Source organism: Peromyscus californicus, unplaced genomic scaffold (assembly GCF_007827085.1).
Source record: "Peromyscus californicus insignis strain IS unplaced genomic scaffold, ASM782708v3 Scaffold_13__1_contigs__length_99412109, whole genome shotgun sequence".
In the NCBI taxonomy this organism is placed as follows: Eukaryota; Metazoa; Chordata; class Mammalia; order Rodentia; family Cricetidae; genus Peromyscus; species Peromyscus californicus.
Genome location: NW_026294424.1, coordinates 98,360,528 through 98,386,999, shown reverse-complemented (window position 1 = coordinate 98,386,999; position 26,472 = coordinate 98,360,528). Strand labels below are relative to the sequence as shown.

Sequence of the window (26,472 nt, the reverse complement as noted above, 5' to 3'; positions counted from 1 at the left end):
AAGAGAACTGCTAGCATGGTGATATGACCTACAAGAAAGAACTCTTACATAGATGCCTTTGGTTTGTTTTGGACTAGGGATTAAATTCAGGACCCTTGCACATAGTACTCTAGACTGGCAAGGAAGAACTACGTTTCAGCATCGTTTTTAGACTCAAGACTTACTTGCTAGGGCTGGAGAGATGGCTCAGAGGTCAAGAGCACTGACTGATCTTCCAGAGGTCCTGAGTTCAATTCCCAGCAACCACATGGTGGCTCACAACCATCTGTAATGAGATCTGGTGCCCTCTTCTGGCCTGCAGTCATACATGCTGTATACATAATAAATAAATCTTAAAAAAAAAAAAAAAAAAAAAAAAAACCACCACCTTACTTGCTCAACTACACAAGCTTAAAATAAGGATCCTCCTAGTTTTCATTCCTTCTGCATAACTCAACAAATCCTTATCTTGACAGGCTAAATTAGGTGACCAAGGAAACCTCTCTGAATTGGTTAACCTCATCCTGACAGTGGCTGACGGAGACAGAGATGGCCAGGTCTCCTTAGGAGAAGCCAAGTCAGCATGGGCACTTCTCCAGTTGAATGAGTTTCTTCTGATGGTAATACTTCAAGATAAAGAACACACCCCCAAACTAATGGGATTCTGTGGTGATCTCTATGTGATGGAAAGTGTTGAATATACCTCTCTCTACGGAATAAGTCTTCCGTGGGTCATTGAACTTCTTATTCCATCTGGGTTCAGAAGGAGCATGGATCAGTTGTTCACACCGTCATGGCCTAGAAAGGCCAAGATAGCCATAGGACTTCTAGAATTTGTGGAGGATGTTTTCCATGGCCCCTATGGAAACTTCCTCATGTGTGATACTAGTGCCAAAAACCTAGGATATAATGAGAAGTATGACTTGAAGATGGTGGATATGAGAAAAATTGTGCCAGAAACAAACCTAAAGGAACTTATTAAGGATCGCCACTGTGAGTCTGACCTAGACTGTGTCTATGGTACAGACTGTAGAACTAGCTGTGACCGGAGCACCATGAAGTGCACTTCGGAAGTCATACAACCAAACTTGGCAAAAGCCTGTCAGCTCCTCAAAGACTACTTACTGCATGGTGCTCCAAGTGAAATCCGGGAAGAATTGGAAAAGCAACTCTATTCTTGTATTGCTCTCAAAGTCACAGCAAACCAAATGGAAATGGAACATTCGTTGATATTAAATAACCTAAAAACATTACTGTGGAAGAAAATTTCCTACACAAATGACTCTTAGTTCATTTGGACAGCATTGCCATCATTAAGAATCTACTTATGATTTTAAGAACATTTACAGGATGGCTTCTGTCCCCTGGGCCCATGAAGCCATCATCTTAAATGTGTAATGACAGTAATGGCAGGTGTAGGGCCAAGAGCTGTCCAAAATTCATCCCTGCCCTTCCTAAGTTCACAAGTACATCCACTGTTAACTATTTTGACTGACTTAAAAAAATTAATGCTGTGAAAAGCCTCATTCCATACAGTGAGTGCTCTGTAGATATGTTAGCAAATCCCATTGCTGGACACGTTTGCATTGAAGCTGCTGTCTAAACAAGGAAATTTATATGTGAATTTACTAATGTTTTAGCATGGTAAGAGTTTGCACCTTAACTCAAATTAAAAATGCCACACAGGTAAATTAAAATGACTCCTTTTATTAAAAGGTTGGGTTTATAGCATGGTTTATTGTATTATACTTACACAGTTTAACTTCAGATGTAGGAAACGGTTTGAGTGACTTAGCTTCACCATGTATTCCACATGTTAACATGCAGTTACCACTGTACTGAAATCAAATCTGATGGTATCATCTTAGAAATCACCAGCCAACAGACATCTTAGGCTGGGGATGCAGTGACTTTTTGTGAAGTCCCAAGTTCCACAAAGCAGAGCCTGACATTTTGAGACCAGAGATGATCAAAACCTGAACCACCTCAGCTGATATACAGATAAATCCAGACTGGTATAAATCACGGAAGACAATTTTTACTTCTTGTGGCATAAATGTATCACCTAGTTCTTTCCCTTGTAAATTCAAGGTTTAGTATTTGACCCTTCCAACTTATTTTCCTATGTATATTCAGGTCTGACACATACCTTTCAACAGCTGCGTAAAATGAAAACTAGAAAAGCCACAACCCTTTCGGCTCAAATGGTTAAATCTGTGAACTTCATTGTCATTCAACTGAATTGTCATGGGTCTGTTGCTTACCAGATTTGACACGCTAAAAGATAGTGACTCCTTCCAGAAAGACTAGAAACCCAAGAGCTCTGCTGGATTTTTCTGGGGGAAAAAAAACCAAAAACTAAGCTTGTTTTGTGGGAGGAAAAAAATTCTCAGCCAGGTGTGGTGTTACTTGCCCTTAATCCCAGCAAAGGCAGGTGGATCTGAACTCCACTCCTTGGCTTTCATGCCTTCATGCTATCCCCTACAGTTTCATAATAACAGCTTAACCAACACAGAAATGGCTGCTTAGTCAATAAGTTTATTATCTTTATGAAAAAATCTTCATAGAAAATTGCTTTAGCTCTCAGCAGCCCTTTCCTGAGCTCTGAGGAAGCTTGCCTTCTTTTGAGCAACCCGATCTTTCTTCTGGGCAAGAGACATTTTGGGTCGGTTCCACCTACAAAACAAAAAGTAAGACAGGAATGTATCTCCCAAGTTCAGCTGAACAATGACAGATTTTGTAACTGGATGGAGGTTGAAAATCTCTTTATTTGAAGAGACGACTTCCATAGATATATCCATCCTTTATGTGGCTTTGAACTCATGGCAATCCTCATGCCTCAACCTCTAAAGTGCTGAGATCACAAACAGTGCCACCACATCCATCTCAAGTTCTAATGCATGTACTCAACTGCAATGGCTACTAGATTCTCATTGCTCATTCCATCTAAAACGCAAAAGCCAGTCTCAGCTGAGCATGATGGTTCATATCTACAAGCCCACTATTCAAGACTGGGAGGCAGAACTGTTATGAATGTTCTTTGGGCTGTGAAGAAGCATCCATAACTACACTTCTATAGGTAGCCAGTAAAACATGCACATGACTGTTCTAGGACAGAATGGTCACCTCAGTAGTTTCTTTCTGAGGTTGGTACATTGCTATCACCACAATTGCTCTAGCAAACCTGGTTCCCTTAGCCGCTGCCACATTATGCAGAGCTAGTGATCGAGTTTGCACAACTGCTTTGAAAATCTGACCAGCAAGATGAAACTTGTTTCTTAGACAATGGTAGCACACACACCTCTTCTTCTTCACTTCTCTCTTGGGCTTCTTCTCATAGACTGGATTCTCTCGGATAGCAGCATGAGCTTTCTTATACATCTCCTCCATCTGGAACAAAGCAAAGCAAACAGTATTTGCCTTCACTTCAGATGCCCTATTATTAAGGCACAATACTTTATTGCCTGCTCTAGTGTGTCCTGCTAAGTTCTCTAAGGAACTTAATAAAGCCAATTGTACCTGCTTAAATCCCAAAGTATAATCCACCTTTTCCTTACAGCATTCTCAATGTCTTTTGATGTGAGAAAGCAGCCATGCCTAGAGTCTACAACAAACTTGTTTTTATAGAAATACACCGTGTACTCTGTAGTCTACTGCCTGACCTACATTCTTTCAAGAGAAGGTACATGCCCAAACAAGAGGATATAAGATGCTAAACATACAGAGATAAGGAAGACACAAGACAACTGAGTCTAAGGACAAGGACATGAGGTGGGAGACCCCACCAAATTTGGAAATTACTAATTTTATCATCTCATATACCCTAGATTTACAATCTACTTTTACATGACAGACCTTTTAAAGCAATTCCCAGCACCAAAGACATACTCTAACATTGTCAATTTTTATGAGGCAGAGTACGGCCTCTAGAACCCTAAACATTACCTATTCAATTAGGTTTTGTTGCAGAAACTTGGTTCTAAAACTTGTTTAAAAAAATGAAGTTCAAGGATGTAACCCTGAATGTCTAGTATTAACTGTAGCCCCCTTAAGTAGGTAGGTGTTCAAGAGCTTGATCCCCAGCATGTTTATTAGAGTGACTGTGATCCAGCTTTCTACACTGACTCATTCCATATGGACAAAGTGGTTTAAAAAGGAAATAATGCAGGAAGGCCCACTGTACTGTAGACCAACGATTTCAATTCATTCCCCACCCCTTTGAGAAAGTCCCCTATGAAGTGCAAACTGACTCAAACTCCAAATCCTGCCTCAGTCTCTCTAGTGTTGGGATTATAAGGCAGGTCTCAAAATCCCCTCTAAAAAAGTTAATTTCTTGCCAGGTGATGGTGGCACACGCCTTTAATCCCAGCACTTCGAAGGCAGAGGCAGGTGGATCCCTGTGAGTGTGAGGCCAGCCTAGTCTACATAGTGAGTTCTAGGACAACCAGGGCTATACAGAGAAACCCTGTCTGTCTTTGTTTTTGTTTTTCCGGAGCTGAGGACGAACCCAGGGCCTAGCAAGCGTTCTACCACGGAGCTAAATCCCCAACCCTGAGAAACTGTCTTAAAAAACAAAAACCACCACACATACACACACACAAGAAAAATAAGAAAAAGAAAAAACACCACCACCAACAACAACAAAAAAAAAACCAGTTAAATTTCTTGGCTGAATGTGGTGGCCCAAGCATGTGATTCCAGTACTCCTTATACATGCTGAGATTCCATCTTAGAAAAAAAATTCCCCCTTCAGTCCTCCATTATACAGTCCACCCCAGCTAGCAAGCCTGTCTGAAAACTGCAGATGGTCAAAGTTAATAACCTGGTTCTTCCCAACAGAGAATAAATACAGTTTCACACATAGCTGACACTGATTTAGGTAAAAAATCATTCACATTAAAAAACAAGTCTGTAGAGAATTCTACAGGCACACAGGAAGAGAATGCTCCAGATAAAATGAACTACAGGATGCAAGCTCAGTGGTTGAGCATGTACGCTGCTCAGCCCTGCAAAACACTCTGGGTTTAATTCTGCCCACCACAAAATAAAAAGTATTAGCCAAAGAGCAAAGTGGCATGAACACAAGAAGGCATTAAGAAATACACATCTCAGGGCTGGAGAAAGGGCTCAGGCTCTTCTAGAGGTCCTGAATTCAATTCCCAACAACCACACAGTGGCTCACAACCATCTACAATGGGATCCAATGTCCTCTTTCTGTCATGCAGGCACCCAAAGCCCAGGAATCTGAAGTTGTGAACAAATATAATGTAAGTAGGTCAGTACAAGACCCAGGAAGACTGAAGTATAATAACATCACTGTTCATGCTTTTCCTGTCCTAAAAGCTCAAGCTATGAATTTAGTCTTAAGATGATATCCAAAGCACACAGACCACAGAAAATGATTTTCCAACCCATACTGTACAGTTATAATAGCTTTGTAATAACAATGTGATGTGCTCTGTATTTTTACTAAAAATTCTAAAACTATGGTTGTTGCTAGAGTTTTCCTGCCTGGCCCACAGTCAGGGCAAATCTCTCTCACCTGCCAGTCCCACAGCCGTCAGACCAGACCAAGTAAACACAGAGACTTGTATTAGTTACAAACTGTATGGCCATGGCAGGCTTCTTGCTAACTGTCCTTTCAGCTTAAATTAATCCATTTTTATAAATCTATACCTTGCCACATGGCTCGTGGCTTACCGGCATCTTCACATGCTGTTTCTCATCGTGGCGGCTGGCAGTGTCTCTCTGACTCAGCCTTCCACTTCCCAGCTTTATTCTCCTCCTTGTCCCGCCTACACTTCCTGCCTAGCCAATGGCCAATCAGTATTTTAATTATTGACTAATCAGCAACACATTTGACATACAGAACATCCCACAGCATATGGTTTTCAATTATTCCACTGTCTTAATATACACCATCCCAATTTTCTAATATCAAATTCACTCTTGCAAACACAATCCTTCCCGTGACCCCTACAGCTCCCTAGGATTTTAATAAACTATAAAATGTATTTTTCGTTCCATCCAAAAGTAGCTCATGCTTTTAACTCCAATACTAGGGGTTTGGGAGGTGGAAGCAGGCCTATCTTAAGTTCAGAGGGCCTGGTTGAATATCAATTCCCTGTTTGTTTAAGTTCAGTGACACCTAGTCTCAAAAAAAAAAAAAAAAAAAGTTAAGTCAGGCGGTGGTGGCGCACGCCTTTAATCCCAGCACTTGGGAGGCAGAGCCAGGCAGATCTCTGTGAGTTCAAGGCCAGCCTGGGCTACCAAGTGAGTCCCAGGAAAGGTAAAGCTACACAGAGAAACCTGTCTCGACAAAAAAAAAAAAAGTTAAGAATGAAAAAAAAGCAGAACTGTACTGGGACAGAATGGTCACCTCAGTAGTTTCTTTCTGAGGTTGGTACATTGCTATCACCACAATTGCTCTAGCAAACCTGGTTCCCTTAGCCGCTGCCACATTATGCAGAGCTAGTGATCGAGTTTGCACAACTGCTTTGAAAATCTGACCCTTCCTGCTACACTTGTTTACATCCAAGGCTTTAAGTGCTGGAAGCCCACTTACATCAGCACGTAAAAATCCTTTTCCCACCCAACATGCTAACTCCACTTAAGGCAGAAGCAGCTCAGGAGCCTATCTACCTACACAGCAACACGCAACCTTCCATTCTGCAATTGAAATAAGCCTACGTTAAGATTACAACCCACTCAAACAAGTATTTAAGTGAACAGGCATGCTCAGGTAAATTTTTACCACGTCTGGAGTCACGTTGTTCTTGAGGTACTGAGAGAACTGTTTCTTATAAGCATCTTCGTCTTCCTCCATCAGGTAGCGCATGTAGTCTGCGACATTCTGACCCATGATGTGCTTACGGTGTACTTCTGCGTTGAACTCCTTGCTTTCAGAATCATAACCAGGGAATCGTTTGGTACTAAAATGAAATTTTTGTATTTTAGTGTACAGACAAATTACTATACTCCCAGGAATTCACTTCTGGAGCTGCCGTCAGTCCCGTCTTGAAACAATTATTGCATCATATGCAATCAAAGGACCAACTACTAACTGCTCAGTTAGTGGGATATCATCACTGGCAGCTCGTCTCTTAATCCCCAAAATAAAAACTCCATAAACAAAATTTTGCTTTTCATCTTCATGGGGGTCTAACTATATTGCCCAGGGCAGTCTCAAACTCCTGTGCTCTAGCCCTCCTCTTTCCCCCAAATAGTCACACAGCCAGATCATCACTTTTAAAAAACTCAACCCTCAAATCTTTTTATTTTTCAGTGGTACCTAGGATAAGAGGAAATTAAGTGATTTGTCTAAAGTCACAATCAATGAGGCTATTCAAGAATTTTATAAGTGAATATTCACTAACGTTGAGGAATTACACATTAATCTACTTAATTTCCAAGAATGTCCAGCAATCTTACTAATGGCTGAAAGCTTTTGTCTCTAAATGTATGTTCTACTTTTTTTTTCTTTTTTTTTTGGTTTTCTGAGACAAGGTTTCTCTATATCACAACTCTGGTTGTCCTGGAACTTGAGCTGTAGACCAGGCTAGCCTTGAACTCAGAGATCTGCCTTCCTCTGCCTCTGGAGTGCTGGGAGTAAGGTGTGCACCACCACTGCTAGGCTTAAATGTGTATTCTAAAAGCCACATTTCCCTGTAACTCAATAAATCAAACTTTTACTCTAACCATAAAAAGAAAATGCACAGGGCCAGGTGGTGGTGGCACATGCCTTTAATCCCAGCACCCAGGAGGCAGAGGCAGAAGATTATCATCTCAAATTCTGGACTAGCTTGGGATAGACAGTGAGACCTTGTCTCTTCTTTTCTAATACAGTTAAAAAGCTCTTCCCATTCTCAGGTTCCTGTGCACAGTATCTAACATAGAGCAAACACTGAATGACTGCCACAGTCCAACAGTAATGAACAGGGAATACTGGAGTCAGGGCAGAAACCCTGAATACTATTTATTACCTATGAGGAATAGACAAGCCTCCATCCACAGCTCCCTTCAGGGCCCCAAAAACTTTATTGCCAGTTGTAGTTCGGGCAAGACCTGCATCCAAATAGCAAGTGAAGGCACCAGGCTGACCATCAATGCTTTCCACATTGTATTCATCTCCAGTCACCTCCACTTGGCCTTCATAGATCTTGTCCATACCAAACCTATTGAGAAGCTATGAACAGAGAAGTCAACATCAAACCCTATCTCAAAACATTCAAACCACTAAATGTGTTCATGTCACAACAATGTAATGATTCAATCATATTTATTCATGTGATTTATGTATTTCTTCAGTCCTATTTGGCTACAATTTCAACATCTAAATACTGAATGTCATCAGATGTAGTTTAGGAATACTGTCTGCAACTCTGGGCTTAATTTGGGGGACTTCTCTGCTGGTACACTATGTGGCTATGGTGAAACCATAAGCCAAGGCCTTAATCTATCATAGCAACCTTCCCCCTAAAAAGCATATTTTAGCAACCCGTGATGATGGGGTCAACACCGATGCATATGCTTGCCAACTACATGCCAAACAGTGAGCTCCGAGAGTACAAAAGGCAAACTTTGTATTTTCACTTCCTACTAGTAGATACTGTCAATCTCATTTAAAAAAAAAAAAAAACCTTGTTAATGTCCACCCCCTGAAGTGGTGAGGCTATTTTCTCAAACTTTAATGTCTATATAATATATAAACTTCCTGTGGTAGAGATCCCAACAAAACAGATTCTAAGGATCTGAAGTAGAGTACCCCCAACCCTACATTTTAATGCACCAGGCCCACTGATCAAAGGCCCACCCCCGGAACACACAGGGTGGAGGAGAATCAACTCATGCAGTTGACCTAACCTCCAGTGCGTGTGACAGGCATGTGCCCCCCACACATGCACACAAATAATTAAACAAAGGACAGTAAACCACATAGTTCCCACCACTGAAGAAAATTCTATCAGAGCTGGTCTAGACAGATCCAGAAACAAAAAAAATAAGATAGACAAAACCCCACTCCTAGACAACAGCTGGCACTCTCCGGAAGCCATGATACCGTGTACATACCCTGCGGGCCAGCAGCAGGCCAGTGCAATAGGCCGCAGCATAATTTGTCAGGCCGACTTTCACACCGTACTTGGGCAGCTCGTGTGCATATGCTGCGCACACGATCATGTCCCCTTCTATACGGGCATAGGCAATCTACAGTGAGAGAAAAACCAGGTTAGCAACTGGTTGCTTCAGTACTTGTCTAAGTACCTTTCAACAAGACGTGGGGAGAAGAGACAACTCAATGAACACCCATCTGCGTGGGTGTCCCCCTCACACACCTACAACTACAACTTATCACTTGGCCAACTACACAGAAGCTTAGCAAAAAAAAAAAAAAAACAACACAGTACAGCTAAAACACACAGCACACTAGAACCTAACTACAATAAATTATGAAAAGTAAAAAAGCAAGGCAGTGGTGGCACACGCTTTAAACCCAGCACTGAGAGGCAGAGGCAGGTGGATCTCTGAACTCAGGCCAGCCTGGTCTAGAGTGAGATCCAGTCTCAAACCCCCTAAGCCCAAAAATCAAGTCAACAACAATTACTTAAAAATATCTTTTGAGCTAAATTCAACCAAGTCTTAATTCATGCTCAATTATCAGAAGATAACCCTGCCTTCAGAGTCGATACATTTGCACAGAGAGCAAATGTACCTATCTCCTAACCAGCAAATTCCAGATACCTACCTATCGACTAAGTTGTGAAAATTCTGAATACAGGAACTGCCACTGGCTTCCAAAGTGGAAGACATTTTTGTACATTTTTTGTTGTTGTTGTTTTTAAGCTGAGAACCGAACCCAGGGCCTTGCACTTGAGCGCTCTGCCACTGAGCTAAACCCAACAATCACCCTAACAATTACTAGCCTTGGGGGCTGGGCAGACAGACGGTTCAGTGGTTAAGCTGCTCTTCCAGAGGACCTGGGTTCAATTCCCAGCATCCACATGGCAGTTGACAATGTCTGTAACTCCAGTTCCAGGGTACCCGATAGCCTCATGCAGGCAAAACCAATGCACATTAAATAAAGTGAGTAAGTAAATAAAGTTTTGAAAAGTGGGTCTTCCCACTTTGAAACAATTACTGGAGTCTCTTTAATGAGTAAAGTGGCATAGAGTAAAAGCCACAAACAGGTTTCCCCAGCCTTTCTCACAAACTCAGTAAAACTGAGTCAGGATTTCCAAACCAAAATAGCAATTTTGAAGTCTCAGCTTCAAACCTACTAACTGCGAGAAAATCTTCTCTAGCACAGGACTAAAAGAGCTGTGGAGTCAGATCACACAATGCTCAAATCCAGAACTCACCTGGCAGATGATATCTCTGTTGGTTACACGAACTATCATCCTGTATTTGGGTGTGTTGTACTTATTTTTGTCTTGGATCACCAATCGTTTCCGAGCATAGTAGTCAGTTTTACCCTCTGCAAGAAAAAAAAAATTAAGAAGGATGTTCCACCATGAAGTTGATTCAGAAACTGAAACAGGAAAAGCTGCTCATACCTCGCCGCCTTCTAAATCTCACTTGGTATCTCTTAAAGTAGGCCTTATTCTTGACAACTTTCACAAACCCCTTTAAAGGAAAAACAAAAATGTTATCAGTTTTAATAAATGTTTCATTCAATGATTTTTTTTAAAATAGGTTGTCACTATATAACCCAAGACAACCCAGAAGTTGACAGCTTCTGAGTGCTAAGTTAATAGGCTTTAGTCTGTATCTCTGATTTGAGTTAACCATGTAACAATATAACATTCAAGAGCAAATTAATACAACTGTCATCTTGTAGCATGTTTCTAAACTGACTGGAATCAAGAATCACTCCAGAGCAGTGGCTCTCAACCTTCCTAATGCTGTGACCCTTTAATACGTTGCGGTGACCCCAACCACAAAATTATTGCTGCTACTCCGTAACTGCTACTGTTACGAATCGTAACATAAAATATCTGATAGGTGACCCCCAACACACAGGTTGATAACTGCTGTTCTAGTGGTTTTCCTCGTCACACACACACACAGCTAAGCATCAGAAAACATGTACAGATAGCTGGCAGGAGCATGGCCCTGGCCCAAGCCTCCGCCCTCCACAACTGCAGGTTCCTACTGATACTTAACAGGTAAAAACTCACTTTCGTGTTGTCTTTAAACAATCTTCCAATCCCTGTACCTGCTTTCTCGTGCACTGGTACCAACTGATCCCTGTGCCAACCTTCTGGGAAGTATTCACCTATACAGCAATCTGTGCCAAAAACTGCACCTCACCTCGAGAATTTAACCTCACCATGCTCACTTCCTCCCTTCCTTTTGTGAAAACGTAAACCGAGGGCTTGGGTGCTACCGCAGAGTACGTTCAGGTATCACTCCCCACTAACACAGAACTGCACACTAGGAAAGGATACGACCCCACTCCACCTCCTAAGTCCGACTTCAACAAAACACTGAGAACGAGGCCCAGCCACCAACTAGGGAGAGGTTGAGTCGCCAAATCCCAAACGACGCGAGCTCCCTTCCGGGATGCAGGAATGCCGGCCTCCGACCTCCACTAACAATCCTGGTTCCAGGGCCCCGTCCCCGGCCCGGGACGGGCTTGCACACCGCGGCCGTCCGGACAGGCGCGGAGGCGGCCGGGGCTCCGCGGGCCCCCGCCCCAGCAAGCCGCGTCCCGGGCCCCTCCGCCGCGGCCCCTCCCCCCGGCAGCCATTAAGGCCACGCTGGGAGCGGCGGCCGCGCAGCCGAGGATCGAATGCCATCCGCCCCCGAGGCCGCACCAGACGGACCCCGAGCGGGCACCGGCGAGACGCGGGGGCAGGCCCGTGCGCGCGCGGCCCCGGGCCCCAGATGCCCACTCACCATCCTGCGGAACAGCAACCCGCGACCGCGGCTCCACACAGACCTGCGGGCCCGGCGGCGCTGGGGGAAAAAGACCGGAGCGCCGTGCGCATGCGCAGTATGTAGCGCCGCCAACACGCAAGCGACGCGGGGAAGAGAGCAGCTGCAGGCTTCAAGGCGCACGGCCTGTCTCCCCCTGCTGACCGGAGGATGAATGTTAGCTTTTTGCCTTGTCTCACTCACCTAAGTTCCCAGCGCACGGGGCCACCAGGAAGCCCGGCCTGAGAGCCTCAGGCTTGAGGAAGGAGAGATTCCCTGACTTGGTGTCTGTTTCAAGCGCACTTTTCATTCTCCGGCACGTGGCAGAGTGCTGACCTCCAGTAAGTTCTCAGTTACACGGCAAAACAAACGAAACCCACTGCACTCTGCAGTTGCCTTATACTTCCATTGTCGGTCTCCCTGGATTCCTGCCATAACCATTCGTTTTCTCTACCTCCATCTCTCTGAGCTAGTAATCTGAGTTTATTTAAGCCCCCTTCCTCAAAAGCTTTCCTTTTAGGGCTGGGGATGTAGCTTAGTGCTGCTGCCTCCACACTTGGAAGGGAGAGGAAGGAGGGTGAGAAAAGTGCAAGTTTACTCGGGGCTGCATGTGAATCCGAAGCCAGCCTGGGTTGCATGATACCCAGAAAAGGCAGAAAAATGTAAACAAACATTAAACATATGAAAAGAACAGTTACAACTTTGAGAACTTTATAAACTCAACAAGAATGCAATTTGAACACTGCTTCCCAAAACAAATTCTATGTACCCAATTACTTTTAACAATAGCATTTTATTTATGTGTTTTTTAGTTTTTTGAGACAGGGTTTCTCTGTGTGGCCTTGGCTGTCCTGGAACTCACTCTTTAGACCAGGCTGGCCTTGAACTCACAGAGCTCTACCTGTCTCTGCCTCCCAAGTGCTGGGATTAAAGACATGTGTTACCACTGTCCAGCATAGTAATAGCATTTTATGACTGACTCCACTACCCTGATTTTGCGGGGGTGGGGGGGATGGGGGGGTGGAAAGGCACCTAAAAAATATTTATGTCTTGCTGGATATAGTAGCACACACCTTTAATCCCAGCACTCGGGAGGCAGAGGCAGCTGGATCCTCTGTTAGTTCGAGGCCAGTCTGGTCTACAGAGTGAGTTCTCTCTCCTCTTTTATTCTTTTTTTTTTTTTTTTTGACATTTATTTATTTATTTTGTGGAGGGTGGGCCATGTATGCCACGGCAAACATTTAGAAGTCAGAAGACACCGGGCAGTGACATAAGCTAGAGTCATCAGAGAGGAGGGAGCCTCAGCTGAGAAAACGCCTCCTTAAGATTGGGCTGCAAACACGAATGCTTTGCAAAGCATTTTCTTAATTAGCGATTGATGTTGGAGAGCCTGCCCTACACCCTCCCCATTGTGGGTGGTACAACCCTGGTCTGTCCCAGGATCTATAAGAAAGCAGGCTGAGCAAGTCATGGGAAGCAAGCCAGTAAGCAGAACCCCCTCATAGCCTCTGGATCAGCTCCTGCCTCCAGGTTCCTGCCTGCTTGAGTCCCTGTCCTGACTTCCTTTGATGATGAACTGTGATGTGGAAGTGTAAGCCAAACAAACCCGTTCCTCCCCACCAATAGTAACTGTGAGTAAGACATGACCGCTGGGTGTGGTGGTGCACGCTTTTAATCCCAGCACTTGGGAGGCAGAGGCAGGTGGATCTCCGTGAGTTTGAGGCCAGCCTGGTCTACAGAGCGAGTTCCAGGAAAGGCACAAAGCTACACAGAGAAACCCTGTCTCGGAAAAAAAAAAAGACATAACCAAAGTCCAATTTGGAGTCACTGATAGGACGATGGGTGAGGGGACTGACAGGACATGGGTGAGGGGTTGCTCCAGGCACAGAGATAACTTGAAAGCAGCCGCTTTACCAAAAAGCTCACAACCCCAGAACTGCTTACTGCCCAAGAACACTGCATCCTCGAGTCCTCTGCACAGTGTGCCCAAGGTTTTCTCTCTGCAGCTCTGCAGGCCAGCGTCTCCTCCCCACAGCTGTTTACTCTTTTCTATAAAGCTAGGGGAGGGCCTTCAACAGACAACCTTGCACCTTTCGGCTTTCTCAGACACTCAGACACGTGGTGTTTGTCAACCTAAACCTCACTGAGCCTCTCCGTCCTCCTGGAGGAAGTATTTCAGTTAGGAGGAAACTTCAACACAGAGATTGAACCCAAGGCCTCATGCATGTATGCCAGTCTGACACTTTGCCAACCGAGCCACATTCCCAGACTTCCTGGACCCCACCCCCACGCCCCACCGCCACCCCCACCACCTTTTTTTTTGGTTTTTCAAGACAGGGCTTCTCTGTGCAGCTTTGCACCTTTTCTGGAACTTTCCTCAAACTCACAGAGACCCGCCTACCTCTGCCTCCCTGCTGAGGTGTTTAGTTTTAATTGGGCATGTTAATTAGGTGAACCAAAGTGGGCTTCTGATTGATGGACTTTGGTAGTCAAGCCTCTGGAGGGTGAAGTGGCCAAATAAGGGCATAGACCTTGGTGGCTAGCTTTAGGAATGTAATCTAAGGGTTTTAGCGAGGCAGGAGGAATGGGAGAGAAGGGCAAGGCCTGCCAGAGCCAATGTTCTAGTCTGCCAGTGTCTCTTCACTCCCTTCATAGCTCAGGGTGGACTTGAATTTGAGACAGTCCCACCTTAGCCCCCCCAAGTGGAGGCATATAACTTTTTTTTTATCTCTTAGATTTGTAAACTGGATGTGGTGGCACACGTCTTTAATCCCAGCACTTGGGAGGCAGAGGCAAATGGATCCCTGAGTTCAAGGCCAGCCTGGTCTAGAGAGTGAGTTCCAGGACAGCTACACAGAGAAACCCTATCTTAAACAAAACAAAATATATGTGTATATATATACTTTTCTCTTATGTGTATGAGTGTTTTGCCTGCATGTATGTATATGCATCACATGTATGCCCTAATGCGGAAGAGTTCAGAAGAGAGCATTGGATCCCCTAGGACTGGAGTTACAAATGGCTATGAGCTGCCATGTGGGGGATGGGAATCAAACCTGGGCCCTCTTGTTTAAGGCTGAAACAACCCATCATGCAGGGAAACTCCATAAGCAGGAGGTAAACAACCCAAAATAGTTTCAGGAAGTCCCTGAAACCTACCAGATTCACTAGGCTCCTGCCTGCCAGAGTAAACAGTAAAAACTCAGAGTCCCCCTCAGACTAATTTGAGGCTGAGCTGCTAAGAAGAAGCAAAGAAGACTCTCAAAGGAGAAAGACTACACAGAGGAGGACTCTGAGACCAGACCAACCCCCTGGAAGAAGCAGAAGCCAGCTGAGCTGCCTGGAAGAGGTTTAGATCAACTGAGGCACCTGGAAAGGACATTCTCCAACCTGATGAGTTGCCTGCAGCTGTGTGTTCCCAGCTTTGTGAGCTGTCACCCATGCTGGGATGGGCTTTGGTTTCCGAGACAGGGTTTCTCTGTGTAGTTTTGGTGCCTGTCCTGGATCTCGCTCTGTAGACCAGGCTGGCCTCGAACTCACAGAGATCTGCCTGGCTCTGCCTCCCGAGTACTGGAATCAAAGGTGTGTGCTACCACCGTCCGGCTCACCCATATTCTTGTAAGTAATGCAAATAAAACTCTTTGGTTCACTCTTTTTCTCCCCCTAGGAAAAATTTTGTCACATAACACGAAGGAGACAGAATAGGGTGTCAGATTCCTAAAATTGGAGCGTGACAGTTGTGCCCTTATTCTGGTCTTCCAACTGTTCTTTCCTGTCTTCTCGTGGATCTCCTCCAGCAGCCTTCACTTCCACCATTTCATGGTGATGGCTCTCATCATGGTTCTAGGGAGATTATTGTTCCTGATATCTATGGTCATTTCTCTTGACTTGTGAATAGATCTTGACTTGTGAATAGAAATCAACCCAGTGTTCCTTTTTGTTTGTTTGTTTTTGTTTTTGTTTTTTTGAGACAAGGTTTCTCTGTGTAGCCCTGGCTATCCTAGAACTCTCTCTGTAGACCAGACTGGGCTCAAACTCACAGATTCAAATCACCTACCTCTGCTGGGATTAAAGGCACATGTCACCACCGCCCAGCTTTGTACCCATAGTTTATTAATATTACCATATAAGTGGATTTTTAAACAGATGAAAGATACAAGGCTTGAAAGGTGTAGAAAGAACTCACCCAATAAACCGTACAGTATTCCCTTCCCACCCAAAGCCTCGGAGCACGATGTGAGTGTGAAGCTCTCAAAGTTAGTTTTCTAAGGGAGGAAAAGAAAACCGTTTGACGTTGCCTGCATGGTCTAGGATGGAGTCAGTGGGAGTCAGGGCTTTCCCTAAGGCAGGAGTTCTCAACCTATGGGTCAAAACCCCCTTGGGGGCCAAACAATCCTTTTATAGGGGTCATATATCAGATATCCTGCATATCATAATTTACATTATGATTCATAACAGTAGAAAAACTTCAGTCATGAAGTAGCAATGAGAATAATTTTATGGTTGGGGTCACTACAACATGAGGAACTGTGTTAAAGGGTCACAGCATTAGGAAGGTTGACAACCACTGCCCTAAGGTCAGCAGGAGGCCCTATGACCTGAGGGTCCTGGTTCTTTAATCTTTAGTCTCTGGGATTTGTTTTTGTTTTTGTTTTTCGAGACAGGGTTTCTCTGTGTAGCTTTGTGCCTTTCCTAGAACTCGCTTTGTAGACCAGGCTGGCCTCGAACTCACAGAGATCCGCCTGGCTCTGCCTCCCGAGTGCTGGGATTAAAGGCATGTGCCACCACCGCCCGGCCTTGAGATTTTCTTTGAAGTAGAATTTAAAAAAAAAAATCACTAAATGTTTTTTTTTTATCTTTTTTTTTTAAAGATTTATTTTATTATGTGTACAGTGTTCGGCCTGTGTGTATGCCTGCAGATCAGAAGAGGGCGCCAGATCTCATTACAGACGGTTCTGAGCCACCATGTGGTTGCTGGGAATTGAACTCAGGACCTCTGGAAGAACAATTAAGTTATTAAGGACACCACTCTTGGAAGTAATGCTGGTCTCCTATCGTAAATTAGTTCACAAGAGAGTGAGTCATTATAGAAGGAGGCTGGATTCTTCACAGTCTCTGGCTTCCTATCTGATCTCTCTGTCTCTCTCTCTCTCTCTCTGTCTCTCTCTCTCTGTCTCTCTGTCTCTCTGTCTCTCTCTCTCACACACACACACACACACACACACACACACACACACACAGAAACCACCTGCAGGCGGTGACCTAACCAAGGGAAACTTAACCATAGCCTGAACAGATAAGGCCACTCAAACTTGAGCTTTCAGCCTCAAAATACTGTGAGCTAAAATAAACTTATTTTCTTTATTAACAAAAAAAAATTTTATTTTATTATGTATACAGTGTTCTGCCTGCATGTATGCCTGCAGGTCAGAAGAAGGCGCCATATATCATTACAGATGGTTGTGAGCCGCCATGTGGTTGCTGGGAATTGAACTCAGGACCTCTGGAAGAGCAGCCAGTGCTCTTAACTGCTGAGCCATCTCTCCAGCTTTTGTTTCATCAACTTAGATATTTTGGGTATGAAATGTTTTCTGAAAAAAAAAAGAATATTTATGTGTAATGAAAGTTAATGAAACAAATGGCCTTGAATCTAGAACTGACTTCGTCCCTCATTATGACCACCATTACTGCACCATCCTGGGCCATTCTTTTCTCAACTTCCCTGGAGTCAAGAAGCACTCATTGAACAGAGGTATTCTCATGTCTTTCCCCTACGTCTTTCTTCCTTCCTTCATTTTTCTTTTCTTTCTTTTTTGAGCTGGAGTCTCATGTAGTCCAGGCTGGTCTGAAATTCACTAATAGCACAGGCTGGCCTTGGCATCCTGATCCTCTTGCCTCCACCTCCTAATATTACAGACATGTGCCACCATGTCTGGCCCCATATCCCTTTCAACAGTTTGATTGGGTAGTGTCTTTCCCAAGGTGTTACTTAGTTCTTTCTAAAACATTGTCTCACATCTTTAAAAAGTTGGTCTGTCCTTGTTTGCTTTCTGTTGCTGTCATAAAACAAGGACAAAGAGCAACTTGGGAGAGTAAAAGTTTCATTTCAGCTTACAGATTGTTATAGTCTATCATTGAAGGAAGCCGGGGCAGGAGTCCCAGGCAGCAGAGACCACAGGGAACCCTGCGTACTGGCTTGCTCAGGACCACTTTTTAAAGCAATCCTCCTGCATAAATCAGTGATTAAGAAAATATCCCACAGCTGGGAGGTGGTAGTGCATGCCTTAATCCCAGCGCTTGGGAGGCAGAGCCAGGCTAATCTCTGAGTTCAAGGCCAGTCTTGTCTACAAAGTGAGTTCCAGGACAGGTTCCAAAGCGACACAGAGAAACCCTGTCTCGAAGAACAAAAAAAAAAAAAAAAAAAAAAGAAAAGAAAAAAAAATCCCATATGTATTTTTGTATTTAGGAATACAAACACACACATAAACACATATGTAACAACAATTAATGAAAGAAAGAGGCCATAGATTTGAGAATGGGGTATATAGGAAGGTCTGAAGGGAGGCAAGGGAAGGGGGAAATGATATAATTATATTATTATCTCAAAAAATGTGTTTGTAATCATCAAGTACAGGAATCACCTAAACAGTCTGAATGAAAGAATGAAGTGAAGTGTGATAAATTAAAAAAAAAAATTAAGAGGAAGTCAGAGAAAATGCCTCACGGTCATGCCTATGGACCACAAAAGGCATTTTCTGAACTGATTCTCTTTCCAGGTGTCTCTAGGTTTGTTGACAAAACTGACCAGCACAGTGACCTCACTTGGTTGCCCAGACTGCCTCTGAGTCCTGGGGTTCAAGTGATCCTCCAGCTTCAGCCCATAGAATAACCTGGAAAAAACCGGAGTCACCATCACTATTTAGTTTTCAGATCTTGAGACCCTTCTGCAAATAGATTTGCAATTCCCTGCTACATTTCTAAGATTCATTAATGATGTCGGTTGAAGCTTAGTATGTTTTTACTGTTACATAATATCGTGTTAATGTAACACACATAATCTGTCATCAATGAGTATTTGGATTGTTGCTGCTGTGAATATTCTTGAGCCTATCTCCTAAAACACGGGAAAGAATTTTTCCAAAGCAATTGTTTTTATGCAGTTTCCACTACAACCCAAGTGACCACTACATTTTGTCCCAAGTATTTCATGACACAGGCAGCTAGCAATCATATCCTTCCATGCTACAACTACCCTTCCATTACTACTAAAAGTGGTAATTATTTAGTTTGCTTTCAAACATCAAGATGCCTAGAGATTGAATTGGTAGCTTTTCTTATATGTTATGGTTTGACTCTGAAATGTTCCTCATAGTTCATATTTTGAATACTCAGACCCTAGCTTGTGGGGAGCTTTTAGGAGGGAGAGCATGGTTGATGGAAATAGGTCACTATTAAACCCTACCCTGCTTCTGGTTTAACTCTCTCTGCTTCCTCATGCTCCTGTAGACACAAATGAAGTTGCTTCACCCTAAACTATGAGCTTAACAAACGTTCTCTCCCTTTTGTTGTTTGGTCCATGTTCTGTTACAATGACTCCAAGTCACTAGTATATTATCTTAAAAAAGAAAGATATAAAGAGATAAACAGCCTTTGTTGTTGACTTCTAATTGAATTACACTGTAGTCACAGAAAACACTCCATACAGTGCTGAGGAGATGCTCAGTGGAAAAAGTGCTTGCTCTGCGAGCCTGAGGACCAGGGTTCAGATCCCAGCACCCACATGAAAAGCCAGGCATGGCGGCACATACCTGTTCCAGGTTCAGGGAGAGACCTGAGCTACATAGTGATTTCCAAGTCAGTCTGGACTGCTGAATTAGGCCATCACAATAAATAAATAAAAAAAAGCATGAAAGCTTGTGTGCAATTTTGCCTTGGAAGAAAATGTAAATGAAAAATATCTTTTTGCTGGGTGTTGGTGGCAGGTGGCAGTGCATGCCTTTGATCCCAGCACTTGAAAGGCAGAGGCAGGTGGATCTCTGAGTTCGAGGCCAGCCTGGTCTACAAAGCGAGTTCCAGGACAGCTAAGACTTACACGCAGAAACCCTATCTTGAAAAACAAAAAATCTTTTCGGGGATCTCTTCAGGAGAGAAGGCAGAAGGATCATAACATGAGAGGAGATATCTGCAGCTGCTGGCCTGACTGCACACAGGAACTCACGTGCTGGGACTTCATACACAAGACCTGCCCAAGATCAGGATGGCCAAAGTCCTAGCATGGATGGGGGCAACATGTGCAGTCCCACCCCTGTTGAGGAGCTATTGGCAGTTGATAGCTTCTGGGGGTGAGGAGGAGTCAGTTTTCTTCAGAGATGTGGGTGGCCTCTGAGAGGCTACACCTGCCCCAGCAGATGATCAGACAACTATACACACAGGCAGCATTAAATGGACTCAGTGGATATTTTGAAGAGAGAGAGAGCACATGAAGTTGGGAGGAGAATGTGGTGGGGAGACAAAAGAGATGCTGAAGGGGATGGAATGGAGGTGGACTTGATCCAAACACATTATACATGCATATGAATAGTAAATAAAGCCGTTTTAAATAGAGTAGTAGCGGATGAATCAGATGGAAATTTTTCAAAATGAGCCCTTGTTGATACAGCTGCTACAGTTTTCTTCCTCCAGGATGATCTTTTGAGCAGGAGCCCAGTGGTGCCACATATGGATGCACATATGCTATAGGCAGCCTGGGGTAGGTGAGACCATGGAAGTCCAGCCAGCCATCAGCTACCCACCACATTCTTCATTCTGTTACAGAAAGGGTGGCTAGCATCTGCCTCTGATGCCACCTTGTGAAAATTCCTCCAACCACCTGCGTATCAGTCAAGTCTCTTGACTGCAGATAACAGAAACTCAACACTTGGTGCTCACTGCTCCCTGAGAGGGGTCTCAGTCTTCTCTGTTTTAGGAAATGGGAATTGTGTCTTGTAAGCGTCTGGGCCACAAGTCTCTTTTACCCTTTTATCCAATAACCCATCTGAAGGAAAACCTTGTTGGCTGAAGTTCTATTCAAATCCGGTAATTCCTCAGCACTGGCACAGGGCTGTCAGCAGCTCTCTGGCCTGCTGCTGGTCTGTTTCGGTCCTTGCCTCTTAGTGTCAGTTCCCTGTGGAGCAGCCAGTTGTAACTTTTAATCCTTACGGAATCAGATCACTATGCCTAGAATAAAAGCCAAAGTCCTAAAATGGCCTGGAGAGTCCCTGTGTGATCTGGCTGTTCTCTGACGTGTATGTTAACAATGTTTCTAATCCTGCTCATTCTAGTCTCACCAGACTTGTCTACTCGGTGTTCCTTGAATACATCAGTTACATTTGTACTTCCAAGTCTTTGTGCTGCTGTTCTCTCTGTAATGCGCCCCCCTCCTCTGTAGAGAGAGAAAACCAGCCCCCCTCCATATACATATACATAAATATATACATGTATATACAACTTATTTCAACCAACTCGAGTTAAGACCATCTTTCCATTTTCTCTAAGTTATCTAAATTCTCAGGAGTGTTTTGTTCCCTCCCCTTCTCTTCTAAAAAAAACAAACTTATTTTCACTTATGTGCATATGTGTGTGTCTGTGTAAGTGTATGTCTTGTGTGTGTGGGTACTCCTAGAGGTCAGATGAAGACGTCAGATCCCCTTGAACTGCACCTGAAGGCAGCTGTGAGCTGCCTGATGTGGACACTGGAACCAACCCTGAATCCTCTGAAAGAGCATCCAGTACGGGTAGCTGCTGAGCCATCTTTCTGGGTCCTCCTCCTTCCTTTCTGCTGAGGAAAGTTAGGCATGTTAGGCAGGTGCTTTATTACTTAGCTACATCGTGACTACCTTTATATATATATATATAGATATCTATATCTATAGATATCTATATATATATAATCTGTGGTGGGAAAATAAACATAATCTGAAGTTTACCATTTTAACCACCTTTCGTTATAATTCAGTGGCACCGACTGCATACATCGTTTTGCATAACTCTCACTACCACCTAGTTCCAAAACCTTTTCATCATCACCCCAAGTAGAAACTACACCATCAAGCACCAACCCCTCACTCCTCTCCTCTCTCCTGTAGTACCTTCTAGTCTTCCTGTGTCTGAGCTTGACTATTCTAGGTAAGTGAGATCACATGGTGCTTGCCCTTCTGAAAGTGGGGACGAAGGGCAAACTCTGAGCCCTCAACCCGTTAAGGATTAAAAGCACAATATGTGTTTTCCTCTGACTGTTTTCTTGGTGCTTGTCTTAAAACACAGATTAAGTCATGAGGTCCGAGTGTTTACTAAGATTCCCTTATGACCAAACCAAGATAAAACTAGGGTGAAGATGACTAAACAGATAACAAACAAAATGGAGGAAGACTTATCACCAGAAAACCAGTTCGAACCAGACCAAGCATACTTAAGCCCTCTAACTTCACCACCTCTTAGTCAACTTTAAAGTCACAAGTTTGGGGAGCTGGAGAGAGAGCCCAGTGGTTAAGAGTACTCACTGCTCTTGCAGAGGACCTGGGTTCAGTCCTAGCATCCGTGTGTGTGTGTGTGTGTGTAATGTATATGTATAATAATATATATTATATATGCTAATAAACACGAAGGTGACATCCAGACTCTAGTCCTAGGAGATCCACCCCCCTTTTTTCCCCTTAATAGGCAAATAATTTATTAGCACATAGAACCCTGCAGCAAGAAAACACAGATGTTTCTGATCAGTGTTGGGAAGGAGCAAGGGCAGTGTGTTCCCGTGTGCTCGTGTAAATCCCAGCCCAGGTGTGTGCCGCATTCTCACAGCTGCAGATTACAGCACTGGGTCTGATGGGAAACTCTGAAGCCCAAGCAATGGTTATTACTTTAATCAAACACAACAAGCAGGCGCTAAGCTCTCAGAGCTGTCTAAAAAGTACCCTCTCCCACAGGAGCAGTGACTAGAGCACCTCTGTCGCCACTTCCCTGGTCGGCAGGAGGAGAGCAGACAGGCAGTCGTGAGGCACAAGCCATCTTTATTGGGCTCACACCAGGAGTCCACTGGTCTTGAGGAGCCTTTTCCTTCCGTTTCTCCTCCAGAGTGGCTGTTGCTGCCTGCTACTTCCAACCGACCTCAGGAGCCAACGCACCAGGTAAGCAAACTTTCTGGTAGGCTTCGGCCGCACAGCCTTGAGGGCGGCAGGGACCACCATCCGCTTTTCTTGTCGTGGGGTGGAGGGATCCCATCCAACACCTTGAGGCGTCCCAGGGCCGCCTGGCCTCGCTGGGTCTGGTGGGGCAGCAAGCCTGGCACAGTGCGCCAGAAAATGCGGCTTGGGGCTCGGCAGTGGTAGGGGCCTCGAGGGGGCTTGGTGTTCATCCACTTTCGGAGAAATGCCAGGTACTTGGTTTCTGTAGACATGTCCAGAAATGTTGATGCCCTCACAGCGCACAACCACCACCTTCCGGCCCAGCAGTACCTGCTTGGCCACGACGGCCGCCAGGCGGCCCAGAAGATGGCCTGGGCCATCCAGCACCTGCCCCTCCGCCGTCTTCCGCAGCCGCCTGGGGAAAACGCTCTAAACGCCTCAGGCACCGCGGTGTGGTGGTGGCGCACGCCTTTAATCCCAGCACTCGGGAGGGAGAGGCAGGTGGATCTCTGTGAGTTCGAGGCCAGCCTGGGGTACAGAGCGAGATCCAGGACAGGCTCCAGAACTACACAGAGAAATCCTGTCTTGACCCCCGCAAAAAACAACAACAACAACAACAACAAAAACCACAACTCCTCAGGCACCGAAGAGGTACATGGTGCATAGACACACATGCAGGCAAAACACTCAGACACATAAAATAAATAAATCTAAAAATAAAAAAATTTAAAAGTCACAAATTTTAGAAGGCATGTAGCTGAGCAATCAGTAAGTTTCCCACGAGCTTCCCTGCAGATAAGGTCACTGCAGAGTGGGCGGCGATGCCAACTGTCTGTGTTACTTTACAGAAACTTGAAGGCCATTTTTGCTTAAAATATTGAATCTTTCCTAGAACCTAAAGATATCTAACCCACAACTAAGGAGGGTTTAAGGCTCACTCGGCATCTCCGTTTCCTTTCCGTGGTCTTGTGTAGCCCACGCTGCTGCCGTTGAACTTCTGAGCCTCCTGGTTTTACCTCTGGAATGCCGGGATTGCAGATGTGCTCCACCACATCCAGCTGGCACTTCCTCTTTGTATGCGATCTTCTACTCTTTTGCCTCAAAATCTGAGTTGATTATATCCAGCTCTGCACATAGATTAACGAATTACCAACCGAGAAATGTTTCACCTAAAATGGTAATCCAGGGTTGATTTGGTCCAATGGATGTGTGTTTCTCCTGCCCTGCCTAACCCTTCAGCGCTCTCGTAAGGCCAGGGTGTTGTTGCAAGGTGACAATATTAGCTGTAATTTAGCATTTCCCAGATGTAGTTAACTGCTAGCACAGTATAAGCCAGGATGCTTGCACACAGAACATCTTCTAAAACTGCTCATGACAAATGGATAATTAACCAAACTTTAGCCCTCCCAGGAGAGCAGTAAAAGCCTACTATTTGCTTCGTTCAAGTAAGCAGCCTGGTGTCTCTGGTCTGTGCTAGCTCTCTTTAGCACCAGTTGGCTGGCTTCAGTTGAGGTCACATGAAGGAGTCTTGCCTATTTTATTGGCAATCTGTGGTTGGGTTCATTTCTTTTGTATGCTGCAAGATCCAGTCATCTAGTGTCCCTTTTATTATTGGTTTATTATTTCACTTAATGGGATGTTTTCAGCGTTCATCCATGTTGTAGTAGGTATCAGAACTTCACTTATTGTAATGACTCAGTAACATTATATGGATGTCTTACATCTTGTTTGCAGGGGGGCGGGTAGGTAGGTTATGCCACGGTGTGTGTGTCGAAGCCAGAAGATAACTTGAGGGAATCGGTTCTCTCCTTCTACCATGTGCATTCCGGGGATTGAACTCAGGTCATCAGACTTGACAACAAGGGCCTTTACTTGATGAGTCATCTCCCCAGCCTTGAAATTTTTCATTTTCAAATAACTATCCTAATAAGTGTAAAGTACTGTTTTTGTTTCCCTAACCATGCACATCTTTTCATATTTTCATGTGCTTGTTATGTATCTTCTCTGAAGAAATGTGTGCTCGATTTTTTTTTTTTGACAGAGTCTCTCTATGTAGTCCTGACTGTCCTGGAATGAACAGAAATGCACATGCCTCTGCCTCCTGAGTGATGGGATCAAAAGTATGTTCGAATCCTTTGTCAGTGGATAAATCTACCTGATGATCTGAACACAATCCCTGGGTCCCTCATGGTGGAAGGAGAGAGTCAACTCCTGAGTTGTCCTCTGACCTCCACATGCACACTGTGGCATGTGTGCACTCTTCCACACACACACACATCCACACAAAAAATAAAATGTAATTTAAAAATAATTTGCCAGGGGGGGATCTGTGGTTGTAAAATGAATTAAAAAAAATTTTTTTTTTTTGAGACAGTGTTTCTCTGTGTCGTTTTGCGCCTTTCTTGGAACTCATTCTGTAGCCCAGGCTAACCTCGAACTCACAGAGATCTGCCTGCTTCTGCCTCCCGAGTGCTGGCATTAAAGGTGCCACCACCACCTGGCTTAATTTTTTTTAAATTTTATTATGTATACAGTGTTCTGCCTGCATGTATACCTGCTACCAGAAAAGGACACCAGATCTCATTACCGAAGGTTGTAAGCCACCATGTGGTTGCTGGGAATTGAACTCAGGACCTCTGGAAGAGCAGCCAGTGCTCTTAACCGCTGAGCCATCTCTCCAGCTCTAATTTTTAAAAAAAAATAAAACAAAAACAAACAAACAAAAAATCAGTTGCCAGCTGTGCATGGTGGTTCATGCCTTTAATCCCAGTACTCCAGAGGCAGGTGGATCTCTATGAGTTCAAGGCTAGTGTGGTCTACAAAGAGACTTCCAGGACAGCTGGGGATGTTACACAAAGAAACTCTATCTCAAAATGCACCCCCCCAAAAAAAGTTACAATTTTTTGATTAAATTGCTTATTTGTGTGTTTGTGGAATTATTTAAATATTCTAAATATTATTTTCTTATCAAATATATGACTTGCACATATTTTATCTCATTCCATGGGTTGCCTTTTCATTCTCTTGATAGTGTCCTGGTTTCGTTGTCCACAAATTGTCCTCTGACCTCTACACACACACACACCATGGAATGACTTCCAGTGCATGGACAAGTACATGCAGACATGCAAAATAAGTGAATACTTAATTTATGCATTTATTTAGCTTGTTTTGCGTATAATATTTGACAAATCAATCCCCAAATAATTTTCTACTTGATACTATATATATATAATATATATAATATATATATATATTACAAATACCTAAATGATTTTTTGGGGGGTAAAATTATTTTATTACTTTACAAATATTAAGAAAATTGAGGGGACTGGAGAGATGGCTTAGAGGTTAAGAGCACTGATTGCTCTTCCAGAGGTCCTGAGTTCAATTCCCCGCAACCACATGGTGGCTCACAACC

The 26,472-nt window shown here is 44.0% G+C and overlaps 2 protein-coding genes, 3 non-coding genes and 1 pseudogene across 8 annotated transcripts in view; 1 reads left to right on the top strand and 5 right to left on the bottom strand.

Annotated features, from left to right (window-relative positions):
• Dipk1a (divergent protein kinase domain 1A) overlaps window positions 1–1,676 on the top strand; it is a 99,054-nt gene extending 97,378 nt beyond the window's left edge. For 2 of the 3 annotated variants that reach the window (XM_052735697.1, XM_052735698.1), the window contains one exon: window positions 456–1,676. In XM_052735697.1, the coding sequence (XP_052591657.1) occupies window positions 456–1,268 (813 nt within the window). In that variant the 3' untranslated portion in view covers window positions 1,269–1,676. Of the gene's footprint in view, window positions 1–77; window positions 282–455 lie in introns of those variants that run through there. The other variant, XM_052735699.1, reaches the window with a different exon arrangement.
• Window positions 1,667–12,002, bottom strand: Rpl5 (ribosomal protein L5). 2 transcript variants are annotated; one of them, XM_052735701.1, is made up of 8 exons: window positions 11,875–12,002; window positions 10,530–10,599; window positions 10,335–10,450; window positions 9,049–9,183; window positions 7,962–8,164; window positions 6,737–6,911; window positions 3,281–3,369; window positions 1,667–2,655 (listed from the first exon to the last, which is right to left on the bottom strand). In XM_052735701.1, exons 1-8 carry the CDS (start codon window positions 11,875–11,877, stop codon window positions 2,556–2,558), a joined length of 891 nt encoding a protein of 296 aa, XP_052591661.1. In that variant the 5' UTR covers window positions 11,878–12,002; the 3' UTR covers window positions 1,667–2,555. The 2 variants fall into 2 exon arrangements, with proteins under 2 accessions (XP_052591661.1, XP_052591660.1); XM_052735700.1 differs by lacking the exon at window positions 11,875–12,002 and adding an exon at window positions 11,437–11,455.
• On the bottom strand, window positions 3,081–3,216 carry LOC128109177 (small nucleolar RNA SNORA66). Its single transcript, XR_008217719.1, has one exon. It is a non-coding gene; the product is annotated as a small nucleolar RNA SNORA66 (small nucleolar RNA).
• Window positions 6,334–6,469, bottom strand: LOC128109176 (small nucleolar RNA SNORA66). The gene has a single exon (XR_008217718.1). It is a non-coding gene; the product is annotated as a small nucleolar RNA SNORA66 (small nucleolar RNA).
• LOC128109243 (small nucleolar RNA SNORD21) lies at window positions 6,979–7,072 on the bottom strand. Its single transcript, XR_008217771.1, has one exon. It is a non-coding gene; the product is annotated as a small nucleolar RNA SNORD21 (small nucleolar RNA).
• A 10,828-nt stretch (window positions 12,003–22,830) lies between the features above and the next one.
• Window positions 22,831–23,914, bottom strand: LOC128108819 (60S ribosomal protein L13a-like; annotated as a pseudogene).
• Window positions 23,915–26,472: the final 2,558 nt, after the last annotated feature.

Bases quoted from the DNA above. Each gene is read 5' to 3' on its own strand.
- Rpl5 (XM_052735701.1), bottom strand. The intron at 9,184-10,334 runs GTGAGTTCTGGA...CTCTCACTGTAG, and splicing joins ACAGAGATATCATCTGCCAG to ATTGCCTATGCCCGTATAGA. The intron at 8,165-9,048 runs GTATGTACACGG...CTCTGTTCATAG, and splicing joins GCCTGCTGCTGGCCCGCAGG to CTTCTCAATAGGTTTGGTAT.